Source organism: Megalobrama amblycephala, linkage group LG24 (genome assembly GCF_018812025.1).
Source record: "Megalobrama amblycephala isolate DHTTF-2021 linkage group LG24, ASM1881202v1, whole genome shotgun sequence".
Lineage (NCBI taxonomy): Eukaryota > Metazoa > Chordata > Actinopteri > Cypriniformes > Xenocyprididae > Megalobrama > Megalobrama amblycephala.
This window is the reverse complement of record NC_063067.1, coordinates 22,720,729-22,747,891: the sequence shown is the minus strand read 5'-3', so window position 1 is coordinate 22,747,891 and position 27,163 is coordinate 22,720,729. Positions and strand designations below refer to the sequence as shown.

Here is a 27,163-nt window from a genome sequence, read left to right as displayed (position 1 = left end):
AAACTTACAGAAGTACTGTACACTTTAAGCAAAAGCCTTCTCTTTAAACGTGATGTGCAGGGCTTGACATTAACACCCGCAAGCCAGCCAAATGCGGGTGGATTTCAGCAGTGGCGTGTAACACAGTCACTCCTACTAGCCACTTTGGTGGGTTGAATTTTATATAATACATTTTCCAATTGTAGTCTTTTAAAAAGGTATCTGAAATAATAAACTAAGTACAATGTAATGTCAAAAATATCAATAGTGAAATATCTGAAAAGCTTCCAATACTCATTTTCCACATAATAGATACACGACACCAGCTGCTCTTTCTCTCTCTCTCATCTCTCCGACAGCGAGCCGACACACAAACCCTCCTCGTTTCATCTCTCTTGGCGAGTATTCACGTAAACACAGTCAGTTATGTTTTAAGAGAATGTAAACAGTTGAGAAAGAAAACGCATGTGTAACAGTATAATGGATCAGGTGTGCGTCAGGTCTTAAAGTGACAGCAGCCTAATACACCTGCTGCCAAATTATGAGATAATATTAAAAATATCTCATCATATTCATTAAAAAAGCTGAGTGGCTAGTAACTTTGGAAAACCACAAGCCACAGTGGCTGGTGAGCAAAAAAGTTCAAGGATTAGTTCACTTTCAGATTAAAATTTCCTGATAATTTACTCACCCCCAAGTCATGTTCATGTTTTTCTTTTTTCAGTGGAAAAGAAATTAAGGTTTTTGATGAAAACATTCCAGGATTTTTCTCCATATAGTGGACTTCAATGGAGCCCAAACGGTTGAAGGTCAAAATTACAGTTTACAGCGATCCCAAACGAGAAATAAGGGTCTTATGTAGAGAAACCATCACTCATTTTCTATTTTTTATTTTATTTTATATGTTTTAACCATAAATGCTCATCTTGAACTAGCTCTCTTCTTCTTCTTCTCTATTAGAATTCCGGCAGTGTAGACACTGCTAAGTGTATTACTGCCCTCCACAGGTCAAAGTTTGAACTAAATTGTCATATACAATATGCTAGTGCAAGTATATAACAATTAGTTCAAACTTTAACCTGTGGAGGGCAGTAATACACTTAGCACCATCTACACTGGTGAAATTCATATAGAGAAGAAGAAGAGAGCTAGTTTAAGATGAGCATTTATGGTTAAAACTTATAGACATTTTTTTTTTTTTTTTTTAGAAAATGAGCGATGGTTTCTCTAAACAAGACCCTTATTCCTCGTCTGGGATTGTGTAGAATGTTTTGAAGCTGCAATGAAACTGTAATTTTGACCTTCAACCATATGGGCTCCACTGAAGTCCACTATTTGGAGAAAAATCCTGGAATGTTTTCATCAAAAACCTTAATTTCTTTTCGACTGAGGAAAGAAAGACATGAACATCTTAGATGACATAGGGGTGAAGTAAATTATCAGGAAATTTTATTTTGAAAGTGAACTAATCCTTTAATGTCAAGCCCTGGTGATATGTAATAAAAACAAATGAACAGAAAGCAAACCAATTTATCTGTTCCTTTTAAGACACACTGAACAGTCATGATATGAATTCATTTATAGCACACATATATCACTACTGTTAACTTAATTACTTCACTGAATTAAAACCACAGTCAATGCTGGATTGTTAATCATCTCATACTGTGTGATGCTGTTTGTCAGATAATTAATCAACTTTAAAGAGCAGATGAAGGATTAGTCAAAGTCAAAGAACACTGTTTTTCATGATACTCAAGTCTATGAAGTTCAGCATTTATCAGACCATGAGTGTGTGTTAAATGGACAGAAAAGAGAGGCACACTCACGTCAGAGGCAGCAGACGGGAGCTCAGAGAAGACCACTGATGTCCACCAATGCCCAAGCAGAACAACCTGAAGTCCAGCACCAAACCATCAGTGAGCCTGTGTGTCAGCAGAGTCTGCTACAGGTCGGGACGGCCAGTAAATAAGTAATGCTGTCTACTGTCTCAGATGAGTAGATCAAGTTATCTGAGGTCTCCGATGTCACGCTGTGTGTTTGCTGAGAGTTCCTTCTCAAAAACATTATCTACCTCACAGAAACTCCAGTTTAAGTGACAGCCTTTTTAGAACCATTCAGATTGTTTGCATTGTGACATTACTTTCATGATGTAATTTCCTGGTGTAATCAGGACAGATGTGTGCTTCATTGGGCTTCTATATATAGTAGAACATTTCCTTCTAAATCTGACACACTCTCTCCAGAAAACATGGTCCAAATATTCCTCAGTCCCACAAGACACACACACCCAGAACCCTCTGACTAATGATCTCTTTTGAAGATGTCTGTCAAAGACTATTAGAAACCCCTCTCTGACTAGGAATATTCTGAACCAGAACAAACAAACAAAACAAAACAAAATGTAGTTTATCTGAATGGAGTTTATATTGTGTCACTCATTGCAAGAGAATACAACTTCTATTCAAATTACTCAAATTTATGATCAAAGTAATATTTGATCTAAAGTTTGATCCAAACAGCAGAGACAGAACTGGGTTACCCAGCTGCGGCTCATGTCTCAATCAGCTCCCTAGTTCAGTAGTCAGGGCACTGATCAGAGAGTCAGCCATTTTAAGGGCCGTCTCAATTTCAAAATCCTTCCAGTGCACTGAAACATTCACTCCCTAAAAAATCCCACAATGTACCACAAAAACCAGGGAGCAATGCTAGACAGGCAGTGAACACATCAACAGTAGTTAACATTTATAAATAATATTTGGCAGGATATGTTGTAAGGATATGATTAAATGGCATACAAACTAATATCAAAAAGATACAAGTCCTGTCTCTTGTTGATTAATACCAGCGGTGTTGTTCTATAATGTTGTACATTGACATTGTATGTAGTCATGTCACTGGAAATTGAGTAATCACTGTCCAAATGTGTAGTGAACCAGGGTCCTTACCAAGTGCCTGGATTTGTGTACATGATATACTGATTCATGAGCTCAGGAGATAATTGAGATGCACACAATGTAAATATGAGGTGAAAAATGGAACTACAACGTGCTCTAATTGAGAGCCATTGGGGCAGATTTCAGGCTGCCGCACTTATTTTCACGTTACCTTATGTAAACCTCGCTCCAGATCAAGACGATATAAATCCTCTATTAGTCTGTTCTTCCTATGTGGAACAGTGTTAATTTCATTGCTGAATAATTTGCACCATAATTTTCGTCAACAACATTTTTCTACTGACGAAAATCTATTGACATTTTCGTCAACAAATAAAAACGAGATGAAAATGATAGGGATGGACGATTTGGGAAGAAATCCAGTCAAAATGATGTCCTGCATGGTAGATGTGCACATTTGAATTGTAAGGTGCCAGAGATGTTCACGAGTCTTTTATCTGGAGTCCGAGTCAAGTCTGAAGTCTTTAAGCTGGAGTTCGAGTCAAGTCTGGAGTCTTTAAGCTGGAGTTCGAGTCAAGTCTGGAGTCTTTAAGCTGGAGTCTGAGTCAAGTCTGGAGTCTTTTGTCTTTTGTCACGAGTCCGAGTCGAGTCTCGAGTCATTAAAAAAAAAAAAAAAAAAATTCTCATAATCAAATCCTATATTTTATCCTAGCTGTATTATATAGACAAAATTATATGATCTTTCTGTTTTATTTGAAATTAAGGTCCTATGATGTAAGGGATAATGTACATCCAGTTTGTTGCTTTATAATCCATTACAATGTACAAAACAATCGTCCTGGCAACACGAGTAGTCATTTTCAATATAGTCGCTAAGCGGACACAAGATGGCGCCAGTGAGTCACGGTTTGTTATACAGCAGATTGTTATACAGCTTCGTTGTTAGTGACGACAGTCATTATCAGAAAATATCAAACTTCGGAATGTTTAAGAATGTCAACTGAAAACTCTACACATGCTGATTGTGATATGTTAAAATATGAGCTTTAAGTAAAAAATGGATTAACATCTCTTTCTATCTCTCTCTCTTATGGACACAAATTAAGAAATAGAAAAGCTGCAAACAATACAAGGATTGATAAAACGTAGTGCTAGGTTTAAAGTCTAGATTTTTTTTAATATATTTTAACAGGCTGGCAATTCAAATGAGCCATGCAGCTACACCACAGTATAATAGCTAGCTGTGTGAGTTAATGTGACTAACCTTTGTGGATGCGATGTCTCATAAAATTTGATGATGTTGTTCCGGTGTCTTTAATCGTTTTCCCACATTCTGTTCGTCTAGCTGATCTGACGTGATAATAAACCCAAACGAAAGAATATATGTCATGGTGGCTCCCGTCATGTTTCATGGGACTCTTATTATGACATTCGGAGTTTATGCGGACGGACATAAGTTGCGTAATCAAATTCTATGACAGTTGTCCAATCTATCACGACACGTAAGGAAATATATGTGACGCAGTACGCAGATATCATAAAACCATTTAAACACAACACAAATTCTTTATTTATTATATCAGTAGTTAAGGGTAAAAGACTTGAGTCCTTTTAAAAATATTCTGAGTCTTTTGTGCCGAGTCGAGTCAAGTCTGAAGTCATTTCAGGTCGAGTCCGAGTCTGAGTCTGAAGTCTGTTAAAATGCGACTCGAGTGCGACTCGAGTCCGAGTCTCTAACTCGAGTGCCCATCTCTGTAAGGTGCTGATCTACCTAGTGGGATATAAGTTGGCATACATTTGCTCATGTCATTTAAAAATGTAAACGTCTGGGAGAAAGAGCAGAGCAGACATATGGATAAATCTGAGAAAGTGTGACGATGTGAAAGAGTTCAATCCAGTCTGGTTTCTGTGCGCACACAGAAAGCCGCCTCTCAGACATCAGCGCACGAGTATGGAATTGAACTCTCTTTCGCATCTTTTCTCACTCGAATACACACAACATTATGTCAGAATATCCGTTTTGGAAATATATCTTATATTCTTTCTTCCTCCACAATTCTTCCACAACATTCTAAAACAACATCCTGAGGCACTAAGTACTACATTAAGGCAATACAAAGATAGCATTCTATGTGTGTCGTGTGTACTTAAAGCCTATCGATTAACGTTTGAGTGCCACCCTCAGGCTGAATAAATCAAGGACATTAGACTTCTGCCAAAAATGTGTCTGCATGTGATCGGTGATTAGAATATAAAGCATACAAAATGTTTATCATAATCAAGAGCTAAGACCAAGAATCTGCCCTAACTAAATTTACGCTCAGGAGTTAACACTACTGGTGTTACCTCAAAAAATACAATTAAATTTGATCAAAAGCTCAAAAGAGCACATTTCTCTGTATTATACTCTGTATTTGGCTAAAGTGTACTTTGCTTTTTACACGTATGTGAGGGTCAGTGTACAGTGCACAAAGGTTGGCTAAAGGTTGCAGGCTTGCCTTCCAGTGGCTTTGGCGACAATGGAGGCCAGAGAGATTGTGCGAAGAGGTTAGAAAGTACCCTCATTTGTACAACTGTAGCATAAAAGAATACAAAGATGTTTATAATGGGTTGTAACTCATAAAGGTATTGCAATTTGTTGAAAGTACACTTTCTGCTTTAAAACAACATTCCAATTAAACTGTAGAAAAATGTTTTTTACAAGTTACAGATAATTGGAGCATGTTTCACAAGAAACTACTATTTCAGTCTTTCTACTTGAAAATTTCACGTTTAATTCAGTGTGTTACTGTGCTGTTTCTTTGTAATAATTTGTGAAATTTTCTAGCAATTTCTGAGAGATAATTATTTCAATCCCACACCATTTTCTTTTCTGTGTAGCAACCTATGTGATACATTTCAGAGTTAAACAGAATATTCAATGAGAAAATATGTAGGGCGAGATTTGATGCTATCCATAGGGAATTGACTGGAAGATGAAAAGTGGGAATTGTGCAGCAGCACGGAGTCAGAGCTGAATGTGAGCTGACAGTGAATGGTAGAGGACTATCTGCCCTCCTTGGCACCACTGGCACACACTCTTGAAGAGGCTTTTTGATAGAGATAGAGCATGACCACGTCTCCTAATGCTAACACCACGTCAAACCTAACTTTAATTGGCGTAACCTTTATAACACGTTAATAGCGTTAAATTACTGAATAAACTACTTGTAAGATTTTAGAAGGACTGCCTTACCAACAACAACCAGCTGAAAACAATAGCTATTTGTCTATTGGTTAACATTAACCAATAACCCACACGGCCAAGGTGACATTAGTCAAAAAGTCATTTTAATGAATGATTAAAACGTACACAAAAAATTGTGCAAATAGGGTCAATTACCATCATCATGTTGAATATAAATTGTGTTCCTGCTATCAGCATGCAAAATGTTTATTATCTGCTGTAGACAACTCACACTTACCTTTTGAAAAATGCACTATTAGGCTGCAGGCACAAAAACTGCCAGTAATCCAAACACAGAGCTTTGAATCTTGACATTTTCAGGGCTGAACGCTCAGTCACATGGCAAAACGATCAAACTCCATTTTCACCTGAGAGATGCAAGTCAAAGATTCATGCAGCAGAGATCATCACTGAGCATCTTCCATGGTGACTGCACTGCTGGAACCAGTCTGACGGGCCAAACGGACATGACAGCCCAACACAGAACCCAAAGACAAGTCCAGCACACTCCGTGAGATTTCTACGGCATTCAGCCCCTTGATAAGGAAACCGGGTCAGGTACAGATCCACCCTCACTGCATCAGCTTCAGTGTCTTCACTATAGAAACTCCCAGAGGATGGAGTCTCTGACATGCACCTCAACGTATATCAGATTCACATGTGTTCGCTGGCTCAAAGAGTGAACTTCCAGAGTACAGGTGCTCCTCGCTGCAGGATTTTCCTCAGCTGTTCTCAACGAGTGCATTTCACCCACTGCATCCATGAAGAGATCTCCACCTATATATGCTGAATGCCGGTTGCCTGGCAACAACATCACTACTGAACTTGCAAATGGTTTGCTGACAATACCCTGGTGGTTCGGCTGTTTGAGGGGAGGGACTCCCTCAATACTATGATGTCATGTACATAAACCACGTTGTATTTTAATTCTACTGCATTGAAAAGTAAGGCAGTCTTTCAATAAACTAAACCAGCATTTCTCAATTGCTATGTTTCCATCAGACCCATCAGTAAAGCTCAGGTAACCTTCAAAATGGCCATTATTCAGATCACGGGACCAGAATATTATAAAGAAGGGCTGAATACCAATTCACCACCTATCTACCCAATATATGAAGAGTTCCTTTGGAAGTCTGTCTGACATGTTTTCTTTTAAATGAGCATTTTTTACCAGGCTCCTACGTTTAGGTTCAGTAATTTCACTTTAATGGCAATGAAAAGGTTATTAGTCAGTTATTGAAATGCCTTATTTTCAAAAATGTCACTTTAGTCAATTCATTGGTATTTAACAAATGTGACTGTCTTTTGCTGCAAAAGCAGCAACAAGTCCATGAGTCCTTTTTTGCAAAAACCTCCATGTCCACCTCTTTGGACAACAAGACAGTAAAACGACAGTTTCTGTCGGTTTTACAGCAGCAAAAGGAACACTTTTATTTGCTACTCATGAAATCCTGTCATTGTAATGGTGGACAAAACATGATAAAAATTGAAAACCGGCTCATATGCACACCGTCATTCATCTTGAAATCATATGATTCAATTCTTATCTTTCACTTGGTTCTTCTGTGGACTTTCAGGCTTTTGCTGGCAAAGGGAAGTGGCGTTTAGCGGTTTCTGCCAATGAACCGGTATTTCTGAATGGGCTGACGCTGGGATTTAGAGGATTTGAAGTGAAAGCATTTGATGAATGTATACAATGTGCGGAGAGCGTTCGCTCAATATCATCTCATTTTTGATGGAGGTGGTGTTTAGCAGTTTTTGCATCTGAACTCTTCATATTTAAAATAGAGATTGATTAGTGCGTCCAAAATGTCTTGTGTTTTATTTATATAGCGAAAAAAAAAATTAAGTTGACCAAAGTGCTTTACACATGAAACAAGAGTAAAACACAATTTACATATAAAACACCACATGTACAACACAAAATTTTAAAAGTTGCTAATGGCTACCAACAATAAATGTGCTTTCAAGCTAATTTTTGAACACTGGTAGAGACTTGGGAGACCTAAAGAATAAAGACAGCTCATTCCAGTTTCAGACTTATTATTGCAAAGGCTTTTTGTTTACATCTTGTCCTAGGCACTATGAGGAGTTTTTAATTTTCTGATCTCGATGTTCTAGGAGGATTATGTGGAAGCAGTAAATTTGCAAGATAAGGGGGAGCCTGATTATTTAAAGATTTATACACAAAAAAGTAAATTTTAAATTTAATTCTGAAATGGACTGGGAGCCAATGTAAAGAGGCAAATACTGGAGTGATAGATTTGTGTTTCTTTAGCCTCTTCAGAAGCCTCGCCGCATTCTGTACTATTTGTAAACGTGCTAGGGATGCCAAAATATACAGAGAGTTAATCTAACCGTGAAAGGATGAAAGTGTGAAAAACTCTTTCAAAGTCTGAATTTGGTAAAAAGGGCTTAATTTTAGCTAAAAGACTCAAATTATAAAAACAAGCCTGGACCACCGAGTTAATTTGCTTAACCATTTTTAAGTTATCATCAATTAAAAAGCCTAAATCCCTTTCCAACATTTTAGAGTATGGTGCCAAGGAGCTCAAATTTAAAAGGACCGTAATTGAGCCATTTGCTTGACTAAAGAAAATCACCTCTGTTTTGTCCTCGTTAACTTTAAAAAACATTAACAGCATCCAATTTTTGATATCTCTTAAGAGACGCTAATAATGAATCCAATAAGTTGGTAGAATGCCTTAATGGTAAGTATAATTGAGTGTAATCAGCATAACAGTGGAACGACACCCAGTTCTTCCTAAAAATGCTACCCAGTGGAAGCAAATATAGAGAAAAGACGGTTAGGAGCAAGGAGAGAGCCTTGCGGAAACCCCCAAGGAAGAAGTCTTTTGCCAGAGGTCGAATTTCCATAGCTAAAAAGTATCTATCACTTAGATAGAATTGAAACCATTTTAGAACCATAACTTAGTTTTAAACCTTCCAAGTTTGATCACTTCAGCAGAGGATGCTTAAAGTCAACAATGCATGCTTAAAAATCAAGCATCCTCCACAGAATGCTGAGAAGCAAGCCGGTCGCAGACAACGGCCAGAGGCAGTGAAGAGACCACACAGTTGGACTTCCTTCTGGTCACCAGGAACAACTTTAATTTAAAAGCATCGGGCCTGATTCATGAAACACGAGCAGAACAGATTTATGTGTTAATCATTCACTGAGGTAAATTTTTGGATTTATGAAAATGTTAGTATTTTCAAAACGTTAGTTCATATGAAAGAATTTACACCTGTTCCCTACCACATTTAAATACTGCATAAAACATTTGAATGTTCTGTGTTCTTTTAGGCAGACTGATGACACTGCATTTTGATGCACTATGTAGCATAACATTTCACGCGTTAGATTTTTTTAAATGAAAATACTGTTTAAACAGCAAGTGGTGTTTCAGTAATTGCCCAAAGTGTGTAAATATATGAGGCAAACGATTGGCTGTTGATACCCTGCTGAAAAGTACAGCATAAATCAGCATGAATTCCATGTTGGTCCAGGCTGGTTTAAGCTGGTTTGAGATCGTTTTATGCTGGTCTAGCTGTTGGACCAGCTTAGTCATGCTCTTCTCAAGCAAAAATGAGCTGGTATAGCTGGTCCACAGGCAGCAATCCTGGATATTCAGCAGGGCATCTAGCTCAGGGCTGGGCAACTCTGGCCCTCAAGATCCACGTTCCTGCAGAGTTTAGCTGCAACCTTAATCAGACACACCTGTACAAGCTAATGAAGGTCTTCAGGAGTACTAGATAGTTACAAGAAGATGAGTTTGATCATGGTTGAAGCTAAGCTCTGCAGGAAAGTGGATCTTGAGGGCCAGAGTTGCCCAGCCCTGATAGAATGTTTTGGCTAACACCTCATTGTTTCACACTGCACAAGTCTGGCATGGCAATGCAGAGTTAACACTGCAGGGTTTCATAACCCTGGATAAAAAGAGGTACTAACCCTACTTATAGACTACAATTGCAAAATGTTGTTCTAACTGTGGGTTAAAAGTGGTTAAAGGGTAAGTTCACCCAAAAATGACATTTCTGTCATTAATTACTGAGGGTGACATGATGGTGTCATGTCGTTCCACACTCGTAAGACCTTTGTTCATCTTCAGAACACAAATTAAGATATTTCTGATGAAATTCGAGGGTTTCTGAACCACACATAGGCAGCAACTAAAGACTGACAGCGTAGGAGACTGAGGGGAGAGAAGAAATTGTTGAATAAAGTTGTTATTTTTGTTTTGTTTTTGTGCATAAAAAGTATTCTCGTCGCTTCATAACATTAAGGTTGAACCACTGCAGTCACGTCGACTGTTTTAACAATGTTTTTACTACCTTTCTGGACCTCAAAAGGTGCAATGATGTTGCTGCCTATGAGTGGATCAGAAACCCTCGGATTTCATTAAAAAAAAAATCTTAATTTGTGTTCTGAAGATGAACGAAGGTCTTACGGGTGTGGAACGACATGAGGGTGAGTACTTAATGACAGAAAATTAATTTTTGGGTGAACAAACCCTTTAAGCTAGCTTATATATCACCAGCACACCAGAATTCTCTGCTTAGGACCAGCATACTGAATAATGGTCTGTAACTAGTGCTCCATTTCCCCCCCAAAATCCAAAGACATGTAGGACAGGAGAATAGTTGGTGGTAAAATAATAAAACACTAAAACTCTGTAGACCCTGCTAACAAAAATATGTTCTAAGAATGTTTTATTAACGTTCCCATTGAGTTATAAAAACATTATTTCTGTATTTTCTCTGAACATTTTAAACTTCCAGGTTTTAAATGTTTTTTAAAAAGTTTTTTTCTTGGTTATGTAAACGTTAAAGGGGCTCTATGTAGGAATGACACCCAGTGGTCGAAATAGGTACTGCAGTCCAAATTCAAAATATTGTTTGCCCCGCCCCTTCGTTCAAAGATGCGGGTGGCCAAGGACACGCAACAAGAGAGAGCGCAATTGACAATGAAAGCTGAGAAGACTTACACACTGTAAGCTGATGAGTTGATTTATTTGTGTTTTAATATGCTGTTGTTCATAGAGATTTTTAGATGGATGCAGAGGCTTTTTAGGTTGGGTCAGAATCTGCGATTCTCTGACCCAGTTTGTTTGCTGGTTTCCATGGCTGCAATACGGCAAAAACTGGCAACCTGTGATGTCGAAATACTATTGGATAAACTGGTTTGCACAGACCAAAACAAAGACATTCCAACACGGAACGCACATTTTCAAAGTAGAATATCTGGATGTAGCGTTGTTTTTCTGAGGAACATGTAGGTGAACTTAGCATGTTTACTAAATATCTGCAAACATATTGGGTATTTTTATGCTTTATTAAAGTAAAAATCTTACATAGAGCCCCTTTAAGGGAACATTTCATTTTATCATTTTGCAAACATTATGGGAATGTTTTAGAATGTTCAGAGAACGTTCAAAAGTAACAAGTATAACATTTAAAAACCATTAGAGGAATGTCCAACTAAAACGTTTCAGAAAAAAAAAATGTTCCATGAACGATGTATAAATAATGTTTTTGTGCTAGCATTTTAAATACTAACTTTGAAAGAACATTTTGTTAACTTTACTGGTAGAACATTTGTTCATAACTTGCCAGAACATTAGCCAAAGTTCTGTGAATGTTCCCTGTTAGCTAGGGCCTCTACTCATACATTCTGTGAACTGTACATTAATTTCCTGTATAAGATTGTCCTTTGTGTTAGTTTATAAAAATGTGCAGAATGCAACAATTCACATACTCTGTCCAAAATGATGTACTGTTAAACTTTTGCATTTGATGAAGTACTTATGGACATTTAATAAACATTCTATAAAGTATGCATGTAGTATGACATACTACTTACAACATAGCATCCTGGCAGCGTCACATGACCTACAACACAACATGCTGAGTTTTTTTCACCTAATCCTTTTATAAATACTGCCTATTTGGACATACTTGCCATTTTATGTTCTGCTTTTCAAATTGCAATCCGCTCAGCTTTACCTTCCATTTACAGTGCGAAGAATGAACAGGAAAAATATCAGCCGCGAACTTGTTCGTTACTTGAAGGTTTTCCGCAAAATTTGATAACAAAACTGCAAGATAAATATATGATGAGCTTATGCCACTCACATGTGATGTGATGAGATCATGTGGCAAACATATAGCATACTCCTGTTTTTATTGTTACAAGCTTTCACTAAAAACACAGTAAGAAGTATACAGAACATACTGAGCAGTATGAACACAGTCCTTATCAATCGCTCAAGAATAACTAGAAAACAATGCACAAGAAAAAGAAAAACAATTTAACAGATGTTAAAAAAAAATCATATACAAGAGGGTCAAAAATTAAGCTTTTAATTTGAATGGTTACATATTCAAGACCATAAGCTATGATATCAGGCAAAGCAAATACAGTTGTGATACATTAATTGATGTTTAAATAGATATTGCTTTTTCATGTCATGCATCACTCTGAGAATCTGCTCTTTCATTCTTCCACACCGTCCAAAATACACTCTGTATCTTTGTATTAGAGGTACACGTTTGTGGTTAAACACTCGACTGCATGATTTCAGTTCTAGCACTACGGTTGTGTTCTTCCAGCGTTTATGGACTGAACTTTTAAATGAACTACTGCAGATAGATTTCCATCTGTCCTACGTGTGAATGCAACAGCACACACAATGATGTTTATTCCCCAGAGGAACACACTGTTCCCTCAGGAGATGAATAGATGGATGGATGAATGCATGTAGCTCTATTAGAAGAACGCTTTGTGAGAGAGGACAGATCCTTGGCTGGGCTGGAGATATTATTCCTGCTATCTTGAAGGACTGCTGCTTCCAGATGGAGGACAACAGAACTGATGCAGCACATTCTCATTCCTGTGAGAGAAGCACACTATAAGAACAGCACACATAATGCATCTAGGCCAGCGGTTCTCAGCAAGTATTGCTTCAGGACCCAAATTTTACACTGGACATCAAGTGTCGTGTAACACAACAGCAAAATTATTAATGTACAAAGGTGAACAAAAATGTTTTATATGACCATGAACTGCATAGATGCAAAATTATTAACATGACCAGTGGCGGACCGTCAGAGGAACAGAGGCTCCTTAAAAAATACTCAAAAATGATTGTAGGTAAAGCCATAATACCATAATACATTTTTTTTAATGCGCAATACAATGTGATTCCATATTATTGATTTACACGCAGTGCTAGAGGAGGCTGAGAGCATAACGACTCCTCTCATTACTAAACTGACCAATCAGAATGGATATTCAAATAGTCATATGCTTCCATAAAAACACTTCCAAAAAAGGCCGAAGGGAGGCAAATTGAAATGTGTTCCTCAAAAATAACCAATTACAAACAAAAGCATTGATCTGCCATTCCTAAAACCAATTAGCTGTCATTATCACACTGAAACAAGCCTGCCACTGGTTATGAGAGAAGCTAAACCTCACTGTAAAAGCGGGTCTGGATTATTAAAAACTAAAAACATACTCTCCCGTTCGGCCAAAATATCAATGGAATCCAAATTACTGAATGAACCTCAAAGCGACTGGACGTTTGTATGACAGGGCCTATAAATTTGCAACATGAAGGAGCGGAGGATGGTGTTCCTCTAAAAATAGACGAGTATAAATGTTAGACTGAATGGGGCCTTCCATTCATACATGTATTGGTTTTATTCTGTAGACGGCACTGTGTGATTTGTTCAAATAGTTTCCTACGTTGACAAGTGTTGGTGATCGGAAACACAAGGTGCTGTCAGTTATCAAGTCTTTATATTTTCCATATATAGTAGTGTGATTATCACAACAACTGTGATAAACCCAAGTCTAAAATTGCTTTATCACAGCTAATGATCAGTCAATTTCCACCTCAGCCTCCTCAAAAATGTCCCCCACCAGCCGCCACTGAACATGACATAAGAGTAAATAAATAAGGGAAATGACCATTTTGTTCAGCACAAATGTGAAGTACCTGTATTTAATGTAAACTGTGTGCTTTTTTTGTTAGCTTTTATTTTTTTGGAGGATGAAGGCATGTCTTGTTGGCATCTGTATCATTTGGCGTATCATAAATGTGCCAAAATATATGTTTGGTTGGACATCAACAATAACAAATATGAAAAATGTTTCCTCTTCATTTTTAAAGGTTGATAAGCCAATTTTTTTTGTGGTTGCATTTTATTACTCGCTTTTATTCCTCAAAAAGACCTGGACTCATTTTGGGTCATGACCCATCAGTTGAGAACCACTGGTCTAGGCATCCTAAAGCATACATCATTTGACTTCTCATTCAAGCAAGCTTTACATATATATAATTCTGATTATAGACCAATTCCAATGTCTACAAACACTGCAGCACATGTACACTAAATGATGGCAAAAACTGGCAAAATGTTGTACGCAAAAAAAAAAAAAAAGCTAGCCAAATCGCAATAAATCCCACCAAATATACATGCTAACCTCACTGGGACAATAGCATTTGACATCAAATTTGTCATAGGAGTTTTTCAGGAGATAATGTTTGAACATATACTTGACACGAGTGCAGGATATGAGCGTTATGGCAGATAGAGATGATGATCAAAAACAGGCGTTCAGCATAGTTATGGTGCATGCAGAGCACTCAAACAAGCAGTGTAAACCCTAACACTGAAAAAAATTAATTAGTTTGAGTAGGACAAACTTAAATTAAACAAATGAGTTCAGTTAAATTAACTGTTATGAGTATTTAGAACTTTTTCTTTTAAGTTCACAGCACTGACATTTCAAGTAAACTGAACTGTTTCATTGTTTTGAGTTTTATGAACACATTTCTTTTAATTTAGACCAACTTAAGTTTAACTGAAACTGTGCTGGGATTTCCATTTCCCAGCATGCTTTGCCCGTGGCACTCGAAAGGGAGAGTAAATGCTTTTTTGTGCAAGATTAATGTTAAGTGGGAGATTTAGTAGTGATTCATGTTTTGTTATGCTAATTTAGAAGAGTTTCTGTTTATGTGGGTTTTTGGAGAGCTACCATCATGTTGACAAGTAGCACATGCTGCTTGGTTTGAGAGCAGGTAAATTACATGCTTTTGTTAACATGTTAGCAAATTAACAAGTTGACATATAGCTAGCAAAATATTTACATTGAGATAATTTTAAGTTAAATGTATAATTTAGTGTATTCAAATATTTCAAGTTAAGAACAATGAAAATGTACAAAATAAAAATCTTACTTAAACTTTGAGTTTTTTAACTTAAATTCTTATTTAACTTTTTTTGAGTTCTGACAGCTTATTAGGGTTTACAATAAACTCATTTGATTTGCAAGAACTCAAAAAAAAAAAGTTATTACATTTTTTATGTTAATTGCTAACTCAGTACTTCATGTTAGGAGCAATTAACATGCATGAGTACTACAAACTCAAAACTTGATAGTTCTGCTTACTTACAATTGGGAACATAATTACTCAAAAAATGTGATGTAACTGATTACCTCAAATTTTTTGAGTTAGCCCAACTTATTTGGGTTTACAGTGTAGTATGGGATGCCTTTGGGAGTGAGAACGGGTTGTACATTGTACATTGTACACAACATTGTAAACTGACAAGACAGTGTTGGGTTTATGCTGTTTGCATCAGTTTTTGAGAATACCGGGTTATTTTTGCCATCACTTCTGCATGTAACATATGCTGTGACATTGACAAAAGATTGGTCTATAATAACACATGGCTCACATCATGTTATTTTAATAATAATAATAATAAAAAATAAGTTAATGAAATTCCAGTTCATGAGAATAACAGGACAGACAACAGACATCTGTAAAAAAACTATGAATCTCAGACTCTACAATGCAGAAGCTTCAAAACCTCAAGGAAAATATTAAACAAATCTAATGAAATATACAACTGCAGAACATACATAAAATATAAATTATCATAAATTGTGGTTCCTTTTATATTGTAAATCCAGTGCCAACGGTGACTACTCAACTATGAAGCAGATTGAGCCACATGCAAAGACGTTCACGCAGCAGTGGTTAACTGTGCTGACAGTCACTACCGTTAAAACTGACAGCTTCTCCCAGGTCACAGAAATCGTTCAATCATTCATCACCTGATGTAAATAACAGGAGTTTAACAAGAGATTAAGACCCATAAATTCAGCTGGAGATCCCATTGAACCATTCACAATGCTTCAGATTTCATTTAGACAAAATCATCATCAAAAAGCTATTGCAGTTTTGTGGGTTTAAATAATTTGAATTGTAATGTACATTATGTACATACAGTATCTTCTATCAAATCATAAGTCATTTCAAGACTTGTTTGGCAGTTTGATAGTATGGAAACAAACAAAAATCATTCTCATGAACTGGAATTACAGTAAACTGTCTAATAAAAACATGTCAGGAGAAAACACGTCACATTTCAAAATATCTGTTCTGACACTACAGATAGTTCTTCATTTGAACTAACAGCTTTAACAAAGTTTGAAAGCTCTTCAACAACAAAGTATGTTATCTACCCTTAAACAAACAGTTTCAGGTACCATCATATTATCTGAGATCAAGCTAGCCAACATTATTATTATTGAAAATTATTATACATTAAACCTTTAAAATTAGGGTGCGTTCACGCCATGTTGAAATTGCGAGATTTGTAAAACCTTGTAAAAAGCGTTCGCGTTCTTATAGAGCTCGTAATTACAACTTGTAATCTGGGAATATTCTGAGAGCTCCTACCTGTACCTCCTGACCACTACAGATTCATTTAGACATTGATAGTGTTGCCAATAGAAATGCATTTCCCAGTCCAAGGACGTGAACAACTCCGAATAGAACGTCACGTCTTGTTATCTCAAATTTACGGTAATAACGACATGCCGTGAACGCAGTATAAGACACAACAAAATATGAAACAAGTTGATGAAATGCATTTAAAGGATTAGTTCACTTCAGAATAAAATTTCCTGATAATTTACTCACCCCATGTCACCCAAGATGTTTGTCTTTCTTTCTTCAGTTGAAAAGAAATAAATAGGTTTTTGAGGAAACCATTCCAGGATTTTTCTTCATATAGTGGACTTCACTGGGGTTCAATGGGTTGAAGGTCCAAATGTCAGTGTAGTTGTTTAAATGTTTCAGTGCAGCTTCAAAGGGCTCTACATGATCCCAGATGAGGAATAAGGGTCTTATCTAGTGAAATGATCGGCCATTTTCTTAAAAAAAAAAAAAAAAAAAAAAAAAAATGTATATACTTTTTAACCACAAAAGCTCGTCTTGCACTGCTCTGAGATGCTCCACGCATTACGTAATCACGTTGGAAAGATCATGCGTGACGTAGGCGATCCAGTGTCTACAAAGCGAGCGTGCAAAGACTAAGTCAAATGCCCTTTACACACATGATAAAAAAAAGGTAAAAAAAGATGTTGGACAATTTTGAAGCTGGAGGAGAAAAAGTTTTTCTCCTTACCACGGTACTTCCACCTACGTCACGCATGACCTTTCCAACATGATTACGTAATGCGTGGCACATCGCAGAGCAGCAAGACGAGCATTTGTGGTTGTAACTGTATATAAATTTGTAATTTTTTTTAGAAAATGACCGATCATTTCACTAGATAAGACCCTTATTCCTCGTCTGGGATCGTGTAGAGCCCTTTGAAGCTGCACTGAAAGTGACATTTGGACCTTCAACCCATTGAATTATATGGAGAAAAATCCTGGAATGTTTTCCTCCAAAAACCTTAATTTCTTTTCAACTGAAGAAAGACATAAACATCTTGGATGACATGGAGGTGAATAAATTGTGAACTAATCCTTTGACTTTACTATAACATGGTGAACAATAATACTGCTAGTGAGAGAACGTGACGTAACTGTTTTCTAACTGAATTGAGTGTGATGAGAAGCCTCTGTCGGTCTGGACAGTGAGCGCCTCTTACCTGCACTCAGAGAGAGGAGCAGGTACAGCTAGCTGCTTAGAGCGACACGGCGCAGGACAGCAGTACTGGTGCAAAGCATTTACATACCTACGACACAAGGAGAAACAAACACGTCATACACCCGCCGTCATCTACTCAACACTATAAACACACTTCACCCCATCAGCTTCCTGATGTCTAGATTACTCTGGCCACTGCTATGCCATTGTGTTTCTAAGATGATTCAAATACACACAAGACAGAATCTGATGAGGTCAGGTGATGTGTTTAGACAATGGAAATATCCAATGGTTTGCTGTTAGTGGAATTAAAATACATATTCTCATCTCCAGATAACATTATAATCGCTCTCATCTTTTGAAAGGGTTTGCTGTGTACATTTCATGTACAGAAATGAGTGTTTGTGTCTGATATCGATGAGTAAATGACAGGTGAAGATATGAGTTCATTTCTCCATGAGTCCTCAGGTCTTTATGTAACTCTGCACCAGACTGCCATCAAACACACAGCGTCACTGCTTCAGTCTCAGACGCACATTTTCATACACTTCAGGATGGAACAGGGAAAGTTCACAGATGTCATTAGAGCATTCCAGTGTTTGTCACACATAATTGCTTCTCGTGAGTGACCGCAGCAAAAAAATAGAATCTTGATTTTTTTCAGAACGATTGACCGATTTACAATTTCATGTTTAACTTAAAAAAACATAACTACAATATGATTCAAGTAAGATTCCCTGGTTAAAAACAGTTCTATTCCAAGTGCACCACACCTGAAGTGATCAACATGGTGTAAATGTAAAACAAATGACTTAGAAAATATGCACGAAATATGAAGGCACATATTGTACAAACTTATCTTAAACATACTCAGAAATAATATAAATTAATTAATTGTTTTAATTAATTTGATAATTTATGATTAATGTTCTTTGCTTTGACAATTTAGAATTTGTTTTTTGTGTTACATGTTTATGTGAAATTTCTGTTTCTGTTTCTGTCTGGCAGACGTGTTTGGCTGTTGCACTCATGTCTTTTGCAGCGTCTCACCCATGAAACGCGGTAGTCAAGTTTACAAAAAAGTTCAACTTGCATTTAATAACTTTGCTTTTTTCCCATTCCACTGCCTGTTTCTCTTTTTTTCAATGCAATAACGAATTTCTGAGTGAACAGCCTAGTGATGCGACTAGTGATGTGTTCAGGCGCGCCATCATGTGGTCGGATCATTTTCTTTTCTTAAAGGTGCCCTAGAACCAGTTTTTACAAGATGTAATATAAGTCTAAGGTGTCCCCTGAATGTGTCTGTGAAGTTTCAGCTCAAAATACCCCATAGATGTTTTTTAATTAATTTTTTTAACTGCCTATTTTGGGGCATCATTAACTATGCACCGATTCAACGCACGGCCCCTTTAAATCACACGCTCCCTGCCCCCCGAGCTCTCGACTATAAGTGCATTTACAAAGTTCACACAGCTAATATAACCCTCAAATGGATCTTTACAAGATGTTCGTCATGCATACTGCATGCATGCGTCGGATCATGTGAGTATAGTATTTGTTTGAGGCTATATGCTCCGTGGCTAACGGGCTAATGCTACACTGTTGGAAAGATTTATAAAGAATGAAGATGTGTTTATGCATTATACAGACTGCAAGTGTTTAAAAATGAAAATAGTGACGGCTCTCGTCTCCGTGAATACAGTAAGAAACGATGGTAACTTTAACCACATTTAACAGTACATTAGCAACATGCTAACGAAACATTTAGAAAGACAATTTACAAATATCACTAAAAATATCATGTAATCATGGATCATGTCAGTTATTATTGCTCCATCTGCCATTTTTCGCTATTGTCTTGCTTGCTTACCTAGTCTGATGATTCAGCTGTGCACATCCAGATGTTAATACTGCCTTGTCTAATGCCTTGAACATGAGCTGGCATATGCAAATATTGGGGGCGTACATATTAATGATCCCGACTGTTACGTAACAGTCGGTGTTATGTTGAGATTCGCCTGTTTTTCGGAGGTCTTTTAAACAAATGAGATTTACACAAGAAGGACAAAACAATGGTGTTTGAGACTCACTGTATGTCATTTCCATGTACTGAACTCTTGTTATTCAACTATGCCAAGGTAAATTCAATTTTTGATTCTAGGGCACCTTTATGGGTTATCATTGCTATATTGTCAACATGTCTAATTGTAAAGTTTGCTAACATTTTTATTCAAAATCGTGATTTCTTGATTTAAAAATAATAAAACAAAGGCAAAACATTTAATTGAAAAAAATCTGAAAAATCACCCAACCCTATTGGCTTCCTGCTAGAAATATGTGGCAAATAAAGTTCATGGCTGAAACATGAAATAAAGGCTACCCTGTTGAAAAAATCCAGGATTGCTGGTCACTAGCATAAGGTATGTTTTGCATGCTGGGTATGTTTGTTGCCAACAATGCCAGCATGTTAAGCAGGAGTGCCTGTAGACCCGCTAGACCAGCTCAGTTTTGTTTGAGAACAGCATGACTAGGCTGCTCCACCAGCTAGACCAGCACTATACCAGCTCAAACCAGCCTGGACCAACATGGAATTCATGCTGGTTTATGCAGGGTTTTTCAGCAAGGTATTGCTTATTTAAAATACAAAAAATACAAAAACAGCTGTCCCAACTGTTTCATGAGCAAACGTGTCACCACAGGGCAGAACTGTGCTTGTTTAGTGGTTTCATGGGGTCTTTTAACTCAATGTGAAATGTAATTGTCACTGTGTGTGACACTGATTTCAAGTGTTTATCAGTTTCAACATCACTTCAGTACAATGTGTCCTTCAGTGAATCATACTAACAGAAGCAGGGCTGCAAGAGTAATCAGAATAAAACTGAAATTGTGATATGGCCGGACGCTAATATATTAAATCACAAATCAATGTTTTTATTTTACAGTGAAATATTACAATATTTCTTGTTATTTCAGGGCCAAGCACCAAAGATGTCCATTGGCGTTATTATTATTATTCTTCCGCTCGAGTCTATGGCATTTATGAAATTTGGTACACTGATAGAGGACAGTCACAAAATTAACTACAGCAAATTTGGTGTCTCTAGATCAAACTCCTTAGCACCACCACTTGTCCAAAATTACATGAAGCTTTTCCCACCAAATTTTGCCACCGAAAAATCTACTTTTTCTAGCTCATCCAAGAAGCTCCTTCTAGCTCTTTCATGAAAATCAAATCAGATCATCTTTAGACTTTTTTGGCAAAAAGTTATCAAAAGGTTTTTGATAAACCCAAACATTCTCGAATAACACACAAACAAATTTGAAGAAGAGCATGCCAGTTTGGACGTGAGGCTATATCACCGCAACGCTTTAAGAGTATATTGACCAAACTTGGTTTGACCTGAGGCTATAACGGAGATAACTTCCACAAGGTTTGGCCAAAAATTATAAAACTGGTCTTGTTAGATTCAGGACAGCATGCCGAGTTGAATGATATCCGATTTGATGATATCAGCCATTTGCATTTTGTAGCAAAATTATTATTATTATTTTTTTTTACACATTAACGTATCATTACGAAACTTAGTATGGGTCATCAGCATGATGCCCTGAAGGAGCCTAAGAGGTTTCGAGACAGCGCCACCTAGTGGCAAAATCAAATATTCATATGCTCATAACTTTTGTTGTGGTTGACTTATTTTCATGTGAGTCATCTCCTTAGATTCCTGAATCCTTGCCTGAATCCTTGAGTCTTACAATACTTAACATGCTAGGTTTCGCCTTATGGTTTGTGCAACGTTGCGATTTAGCGTTAAAACAACGTTCGTGATATCTTCGAAACTGTTAGTTCGATCGAGATGAAACCACTGTAGGAAATTCAGAAACATAGGTCGTTGGCTATATGCTAATGCCAAAATGCCATTTTGATATTAAGTGGCAAGAAAATGCAATCAAAGTTGTACATGGGTCATTTTTTTATGTACTTATGTTTTTATATACATATACATATCTATAACTTCTAAATGAAATGAGATATTTTCACCAAATTTGACACTTATTAATGGGCACACTCTGAGGACAAATAAAAAAAGTGGTGGGATTGAGTCTGTTGGTGGCGCTATAGCTGAACAAAATATTAAATTGCCACTAACTTCAAAAAAGTATATGAAATTAAAGGAACACTCCACTTTTTTTGAAAATAGGCTCATTTTACAACTCTCCTAGAGTTAAACAGTTGAGTTTTACCGATCTCTGGGTCTGGCGGTAGCACTTTTAGCATAGCTTAGCATAGTTCATTGAATCCGATGAGACCAATAGCATCTCGCAACTTTGCTGCCGTATCATGAGTGCAGCAGGCTCAATGATATTACGCAGCAGCTGTGACCCTGTTTGCAGAGGGAGCGTGCCTTGCAACCATGGAGACATTTGTGAGAGGCGCTGAGTAATATCATTGCGCCTGCTGCACCCATGGTACGGCAGCAAAGTTCCTTGATTATTACGCCGTAATGAGAGTATAGTTCCTAGACATATCGGCCTAGAAAATCGCAACTTTTCATTTTCCGTTGGTCTTAGTACACGATGTAACTACAGAAGAGTCGAGTTTTAAATAGGAAAAATATTGAAACTCTTTGGTCATTTTTTGAGCAAGATGCTAACGGCCTAATCAGATTCAATGAACTATGCTAAGCTACGCTAAAAGTGGTACTGCCAGACCCAGGAGATCAGCTGAATGGATTCGAAAACAGTAAAACTCAATTGTTTAACTCTAGGGAAGTTGGAAAATGAGCCTATTTTCAAAAAAAGTGGAGTGTTCCTTTAAATGCTATATTTTACTGATGATTTTACTTCTTACTTGCTTTATTGTGTGTGGCCCCTTAATGGCTGCTTGCAGCTAGCTATATTTATTATTATTATTATTATTATATATTTATTATTATAGCCATATTGATATTTTGCAGCCCTACAAGTAACATACATGTACAGAGACAAAGAGCTTTATAGCAACAACATCTGTCTTGAAACACAAAATAACAAAATAAATATATTTCTGATTATAACGATAACTGGATGCCACTGGCTGAATTACTAATGCGATGTGATGAGATCATATAATGAAGCATACTACTAAAGGAAAACTTATTAGTGCACACTTCATACTGCATGTTTTTTGCAACAACATCAACAACAAAACAATATCTAGCAGTAAACAGTTGGCACTGTGCAGTACACCAGCATTCCTCACCAAATCACCTTGAATTCAGCATTTCAGCGCAAATTCTCTCCAGCATGAACTAGGGCTAATGTGTCCTTCAGTTTAACCTCGGTCACCTTGAGAGGGTCAAATAAACAAACACTGATGCTGTTTCAGATGCTTGTACTCTGTTACGCTTTATATGCTGGAAAGAGCGAGAACATACAAATACTGCACATGAAGGATAAATGCATCACACCTCACAGTTTATAGCAGCACATTCTGCTCCAAAGCATGTGACTGTGAAATTGCGTCATAACGCACATCAGCTCCAGCCAAACACACACACACACTGAGCTCCTCATGTTTTGTATGATACATGAAAACACCTTCAAACACAGCGCTATCACTGTCATTCACTACAGCAGCACATCCTGCTCATTTCATGACCACAACTGCTTCGCCATCATTATGCCTATCATCACACACACACTTGCAAGCCCATCAAAAAGCATCCACATAAAACACAATTAAGCACAGGTGCACTGTGGTAAAAACAGTGTGCAAGCGAACTGCTGCAGATCGAATCATTTACTCACATCATGCTGAGTCTGTGCGCCATGGCCGTGGCTCTGCGTGTGCTCGTGTGCCGTGAGCGCGTACACTCGCTCATTCAGGCTGCTCTCAGTGAAACAGAGCCCCGTTCGTGGCCCGTGACGTCACATGAGCATCACGCACTTGCATCAGCAGCAGCCCAAAGCAAGAGGCGCTTCGTTACATGCTGCGGGGAGCACACACTTGATTTATGAATGTGTGTGTGTGAGTGTGGACATGGAAACACACGTGTGAGTGCATGTGAGATTTCTTCATGTGTAAGACATGCTCTGCCTCCTCCATCTGCAGGCTTTAGTTCAGTCCGCAGCCAAGGCGGCTGATTGGCTCTCTGGTCTCCATAGAAACAGGTGGAGAGAGAGCTCCTGAACACAGAGCCCATTACACACGTAATAGTACATCAGCAGCCAGAGGTCAAGAAGATAAGAGAGAACGTGTTTCTGTCCTGAAAAATGAAACGGCATTAACAACAGGGGGCCTATTGTGCTTGTTTCCATCTTCATCTTTCTTTAGTGTGTAATGTTGCTGTTTGAGCATTAAAAAGCTCTGCAAAGTCCCTCCAGCGGGTGTTATTCTCTATATCAGTGTCACTGTTTCTGAACTCCCTGAAACACCTCCATTGTAGTCTTGAGTTTTCTTCACAATATTCCTCATTTAAATAATTCATACACAGAAAAAAGGGGCGGGGCCTGGTTGAGTTAGTAGTGTGTTGAAACTGGCAGTTATGGTAAGGGGCAGGGCATTTCCCAAACACGCTCGAAGCGCTTGACCAATTACAACATACCGCTCCAGCCACCAATCAGAAGGAGGGGCTTCATAGAGACAGGAACTAAACAGAGTATTCCTGACAGACTAAGGGTGCGTTCCTCTCCACATTTAGACATACACTCCAGAACTTCCCTAAGCACTTCTCCTCTGGGAATCCCTGCCACCATTTTGAAGCGAGTTCCACTTTTTTTTTCAGTTTATGTGGATAGACCCTCGTTCCCTCGTACTCTGTTGTACACTTCAAGCAGCTTTATATCCCACAATTCAACTGATTGTGACGTCACAGCAGATCACGCTTAACTATAGTGTATAATATATTATGTTGAGATTTAATCAAATAATACTTGTAGCTACCTTATGTTCACAGTTTATACTATTAATATTTTTTTTAGTTTGTGTAATTTTATTTTTCTCCAACATATACCTATGATTTTATATATTCTCTCCAACAACTGATTAATGTGTTATGTAGAATAACAAGAATATTGTGTTTAACAACAAATCTTTATTTTTAGAAACTGGTATGATAATGGTATTACTGTACTAGTGAGAGTTATTTAAGGGTAATGGACAAGTAAGTATCACATATAATACTCAGAAGAACTAATGGTGTGAAGATTTTAGATCATGTTACATACCATTTTAAACTGAACCGATGCAATATATGTGACCCTGGACCACAAAACCAGTCATAAATTGTACAGGTATATTTATAGCAATAGCCAACAATACATTGTATGGGTCAAAATTATCGATTTTTCTTTTATGCCAAAAATCATTAGGATATTAATACACCACTATGTCCAACCGCGTTCAGCACTCCTTAGTAAGGTCTGATCGCGCTCTGACAGCGGCAGTGATGTCTCGCTCTCATTGAAGTATATGCGCGAGACATCACTGCCGCTGTCAGAGCGCGATCAGACCTCACTAAGCGAATGCTGAACACGGTTGGACATAGTGGTGTATTAGAGTTAAAAAAATGATATAAATTCTGTTCGGTTTATCACACAAACCGATTGTTTCGTGTCTTAGGACATCAATGTGTCGTCACGATCCGCAGGGTTTAATTTGGACTTGTCTATGCAAGTTTTATTTACTCTTATAGTAGAAGTTCCCATCCACTCACATTATTTGACTGACAGACGGCAACGGTTGGAGTTAAAAATCATCATTTGTGTTCTACTGAAGAAACAAAGTCACCTACATCTTGTATGTGCGGGGGGTAAGCAGATAAACATCAAATTTTCATTTTTGGGTGAACTATCCCTTTAAGTAAAGATCATGATCCATGAAGATATTTTGTAAATTTCCTACTGTAAATATATCAAAAATGTATTTTTGTGAGTGAATATGCATTGCTAAGGACTTCATTTTGACAACTTCAAAGGCGATTTTCTCAATATTTTGATTTTTTTTGCACCTTCAGATTCCAGATTTACAAACCGTTGTATCTCTGCCAAATATTGTCATATACTAACAAACCATGCATCAATGGAAAGATTATTTATTCAGCTTTCAGATGATGAATTTTTAAATAAAACGAGAAATACAGAATATGTATTCATTCATTTAATGTTTTTCCCTGGATAATTTATTTGGTTTATTTCATCTGACGCTGACATGACTGTAACAGTGAGTATACTGTGTAAATCCTCTGTATACTTCTGTGTATATGATGTTCTTGTTCTGCATTAAAAAGACAATTTTTTTTTTTACTTATGGGAAAAATGACATGGACAGGAGTCCATAGAGTATTTTATAGAAAGTATTCTCATGTTACATGGCAAATTTCACATCCATTAATTCAAGTGGACTGAAAGGAAACCCAATATTATCAGCTGAAGAATAAAGTTGAGCTTTATTTTGAAACACTGCAAGGACTTTCAGGCTGTAGAGCTATGGACATCTACAATTTCTCCAAATCATCCTTTTATTCAAAATATACATGTATGCCCTCTTCTTTATTTGTGAATTAATATTGATTATTTCATAACTTGTTATGTAATAACAAGTAACAAATAACAATGTTTGTTATGTGTGTCACTATCACCATCTGAAGGGCCCTGGTTGTCCACCAGAGGGCATTCCCCTATTGTTCATTGCCTGCTGTTTTGATTGGGATTCTGGACTACCCTAATAAATGCTGCTGCTTTTGGATCTTCACTGAAGTCTCGGAGCAGTTTCATAACAGAAAACCTCACCATGTACAAATTCAGCAGCTGAATGAGACTCAGATCCATTATGGACCTGATCAACCAGCTACTGCGGCTTCATCAAGGAAGCCTGACGATCGAGGAATATGTGCATCGATCCTGTGAGTTGTCTTATCATGTACCTTTTGATGAAGTTGTGCTTAAGGACATGTTTCTGTTAAGAAACTGCTCTGAGACTTGAGTAAAGATCCAAATCCAGCATTTATAAGGACAGTCCAGAATTCTAATCAAACAGCAGGAAATGAACAATAGGGGAGTGCCCTCTGGTGGACAACCAGGGCCCTTCAGCTGGTGATCGTGACAGTGTGCTATGGCA

The 27,163-nt window shown here is 37.4% G+C and overlaps 2 protein-coding genes across 2 annotated transcripts in view; both read right to left on the bottom strand.

Annotated features, from left to right (window-relative positions):
- Positions 1-27,163, bottom strand: part of iqsec1a (IQ motif and Sec7 domain ArfGEF 1a) — a 95,272-nt gene that overhangs the window by 53,416 nt on the left and 14,693 nt on the right.
- Positions 12,270-24,130, bottom strand: LOC125260230. The gene is made up of 3 exons (XM_048178477.1): positions 23,854-24,130; positions 18,065-18,151; positions 12,270-12,995 (listed from the first exon to the last, which is right to left on the bottom strand). The coding sequence occupies exons 1-3, from the start codon at positions 23,925-23,927 to the stop codon at positions 12,932-12,934; spliced, it is 225 nt and encodes a 74-aa protein (XP_048034434.1). The 5' UTR covers positions 23,928-24,130; the 3' UTR covers positions 12,270-12,931.

What these genes read in the sequence shown, in the direction of transcription:
- LOC125260230 (XM_048178477.1), bottom strand. Translation starts at nt 23,927, where the DNA reads ATGAGCGAGTGTACGCGCTCACGGCACACGAGCACACGCAGAGCCACG. An exon ending in GCGCACAGACTCAGCATGAT is followed by an intron (nt 18,152 to 23,853) that starts GTGAGTAAATGA and finishes CTTGTGTCGTAG; the next exon opens with GTATGTAAATGCTTTGCACC. An exon ending in GCTCCTCTCTCTGAGTGCAG is followed by an intron (nt 12,996 to 18,064) that starts GTAAGAGGCGCT and finishes CTTCTCTCACAG; the next exon opens with GAATGAGAATGTGCTGCATC.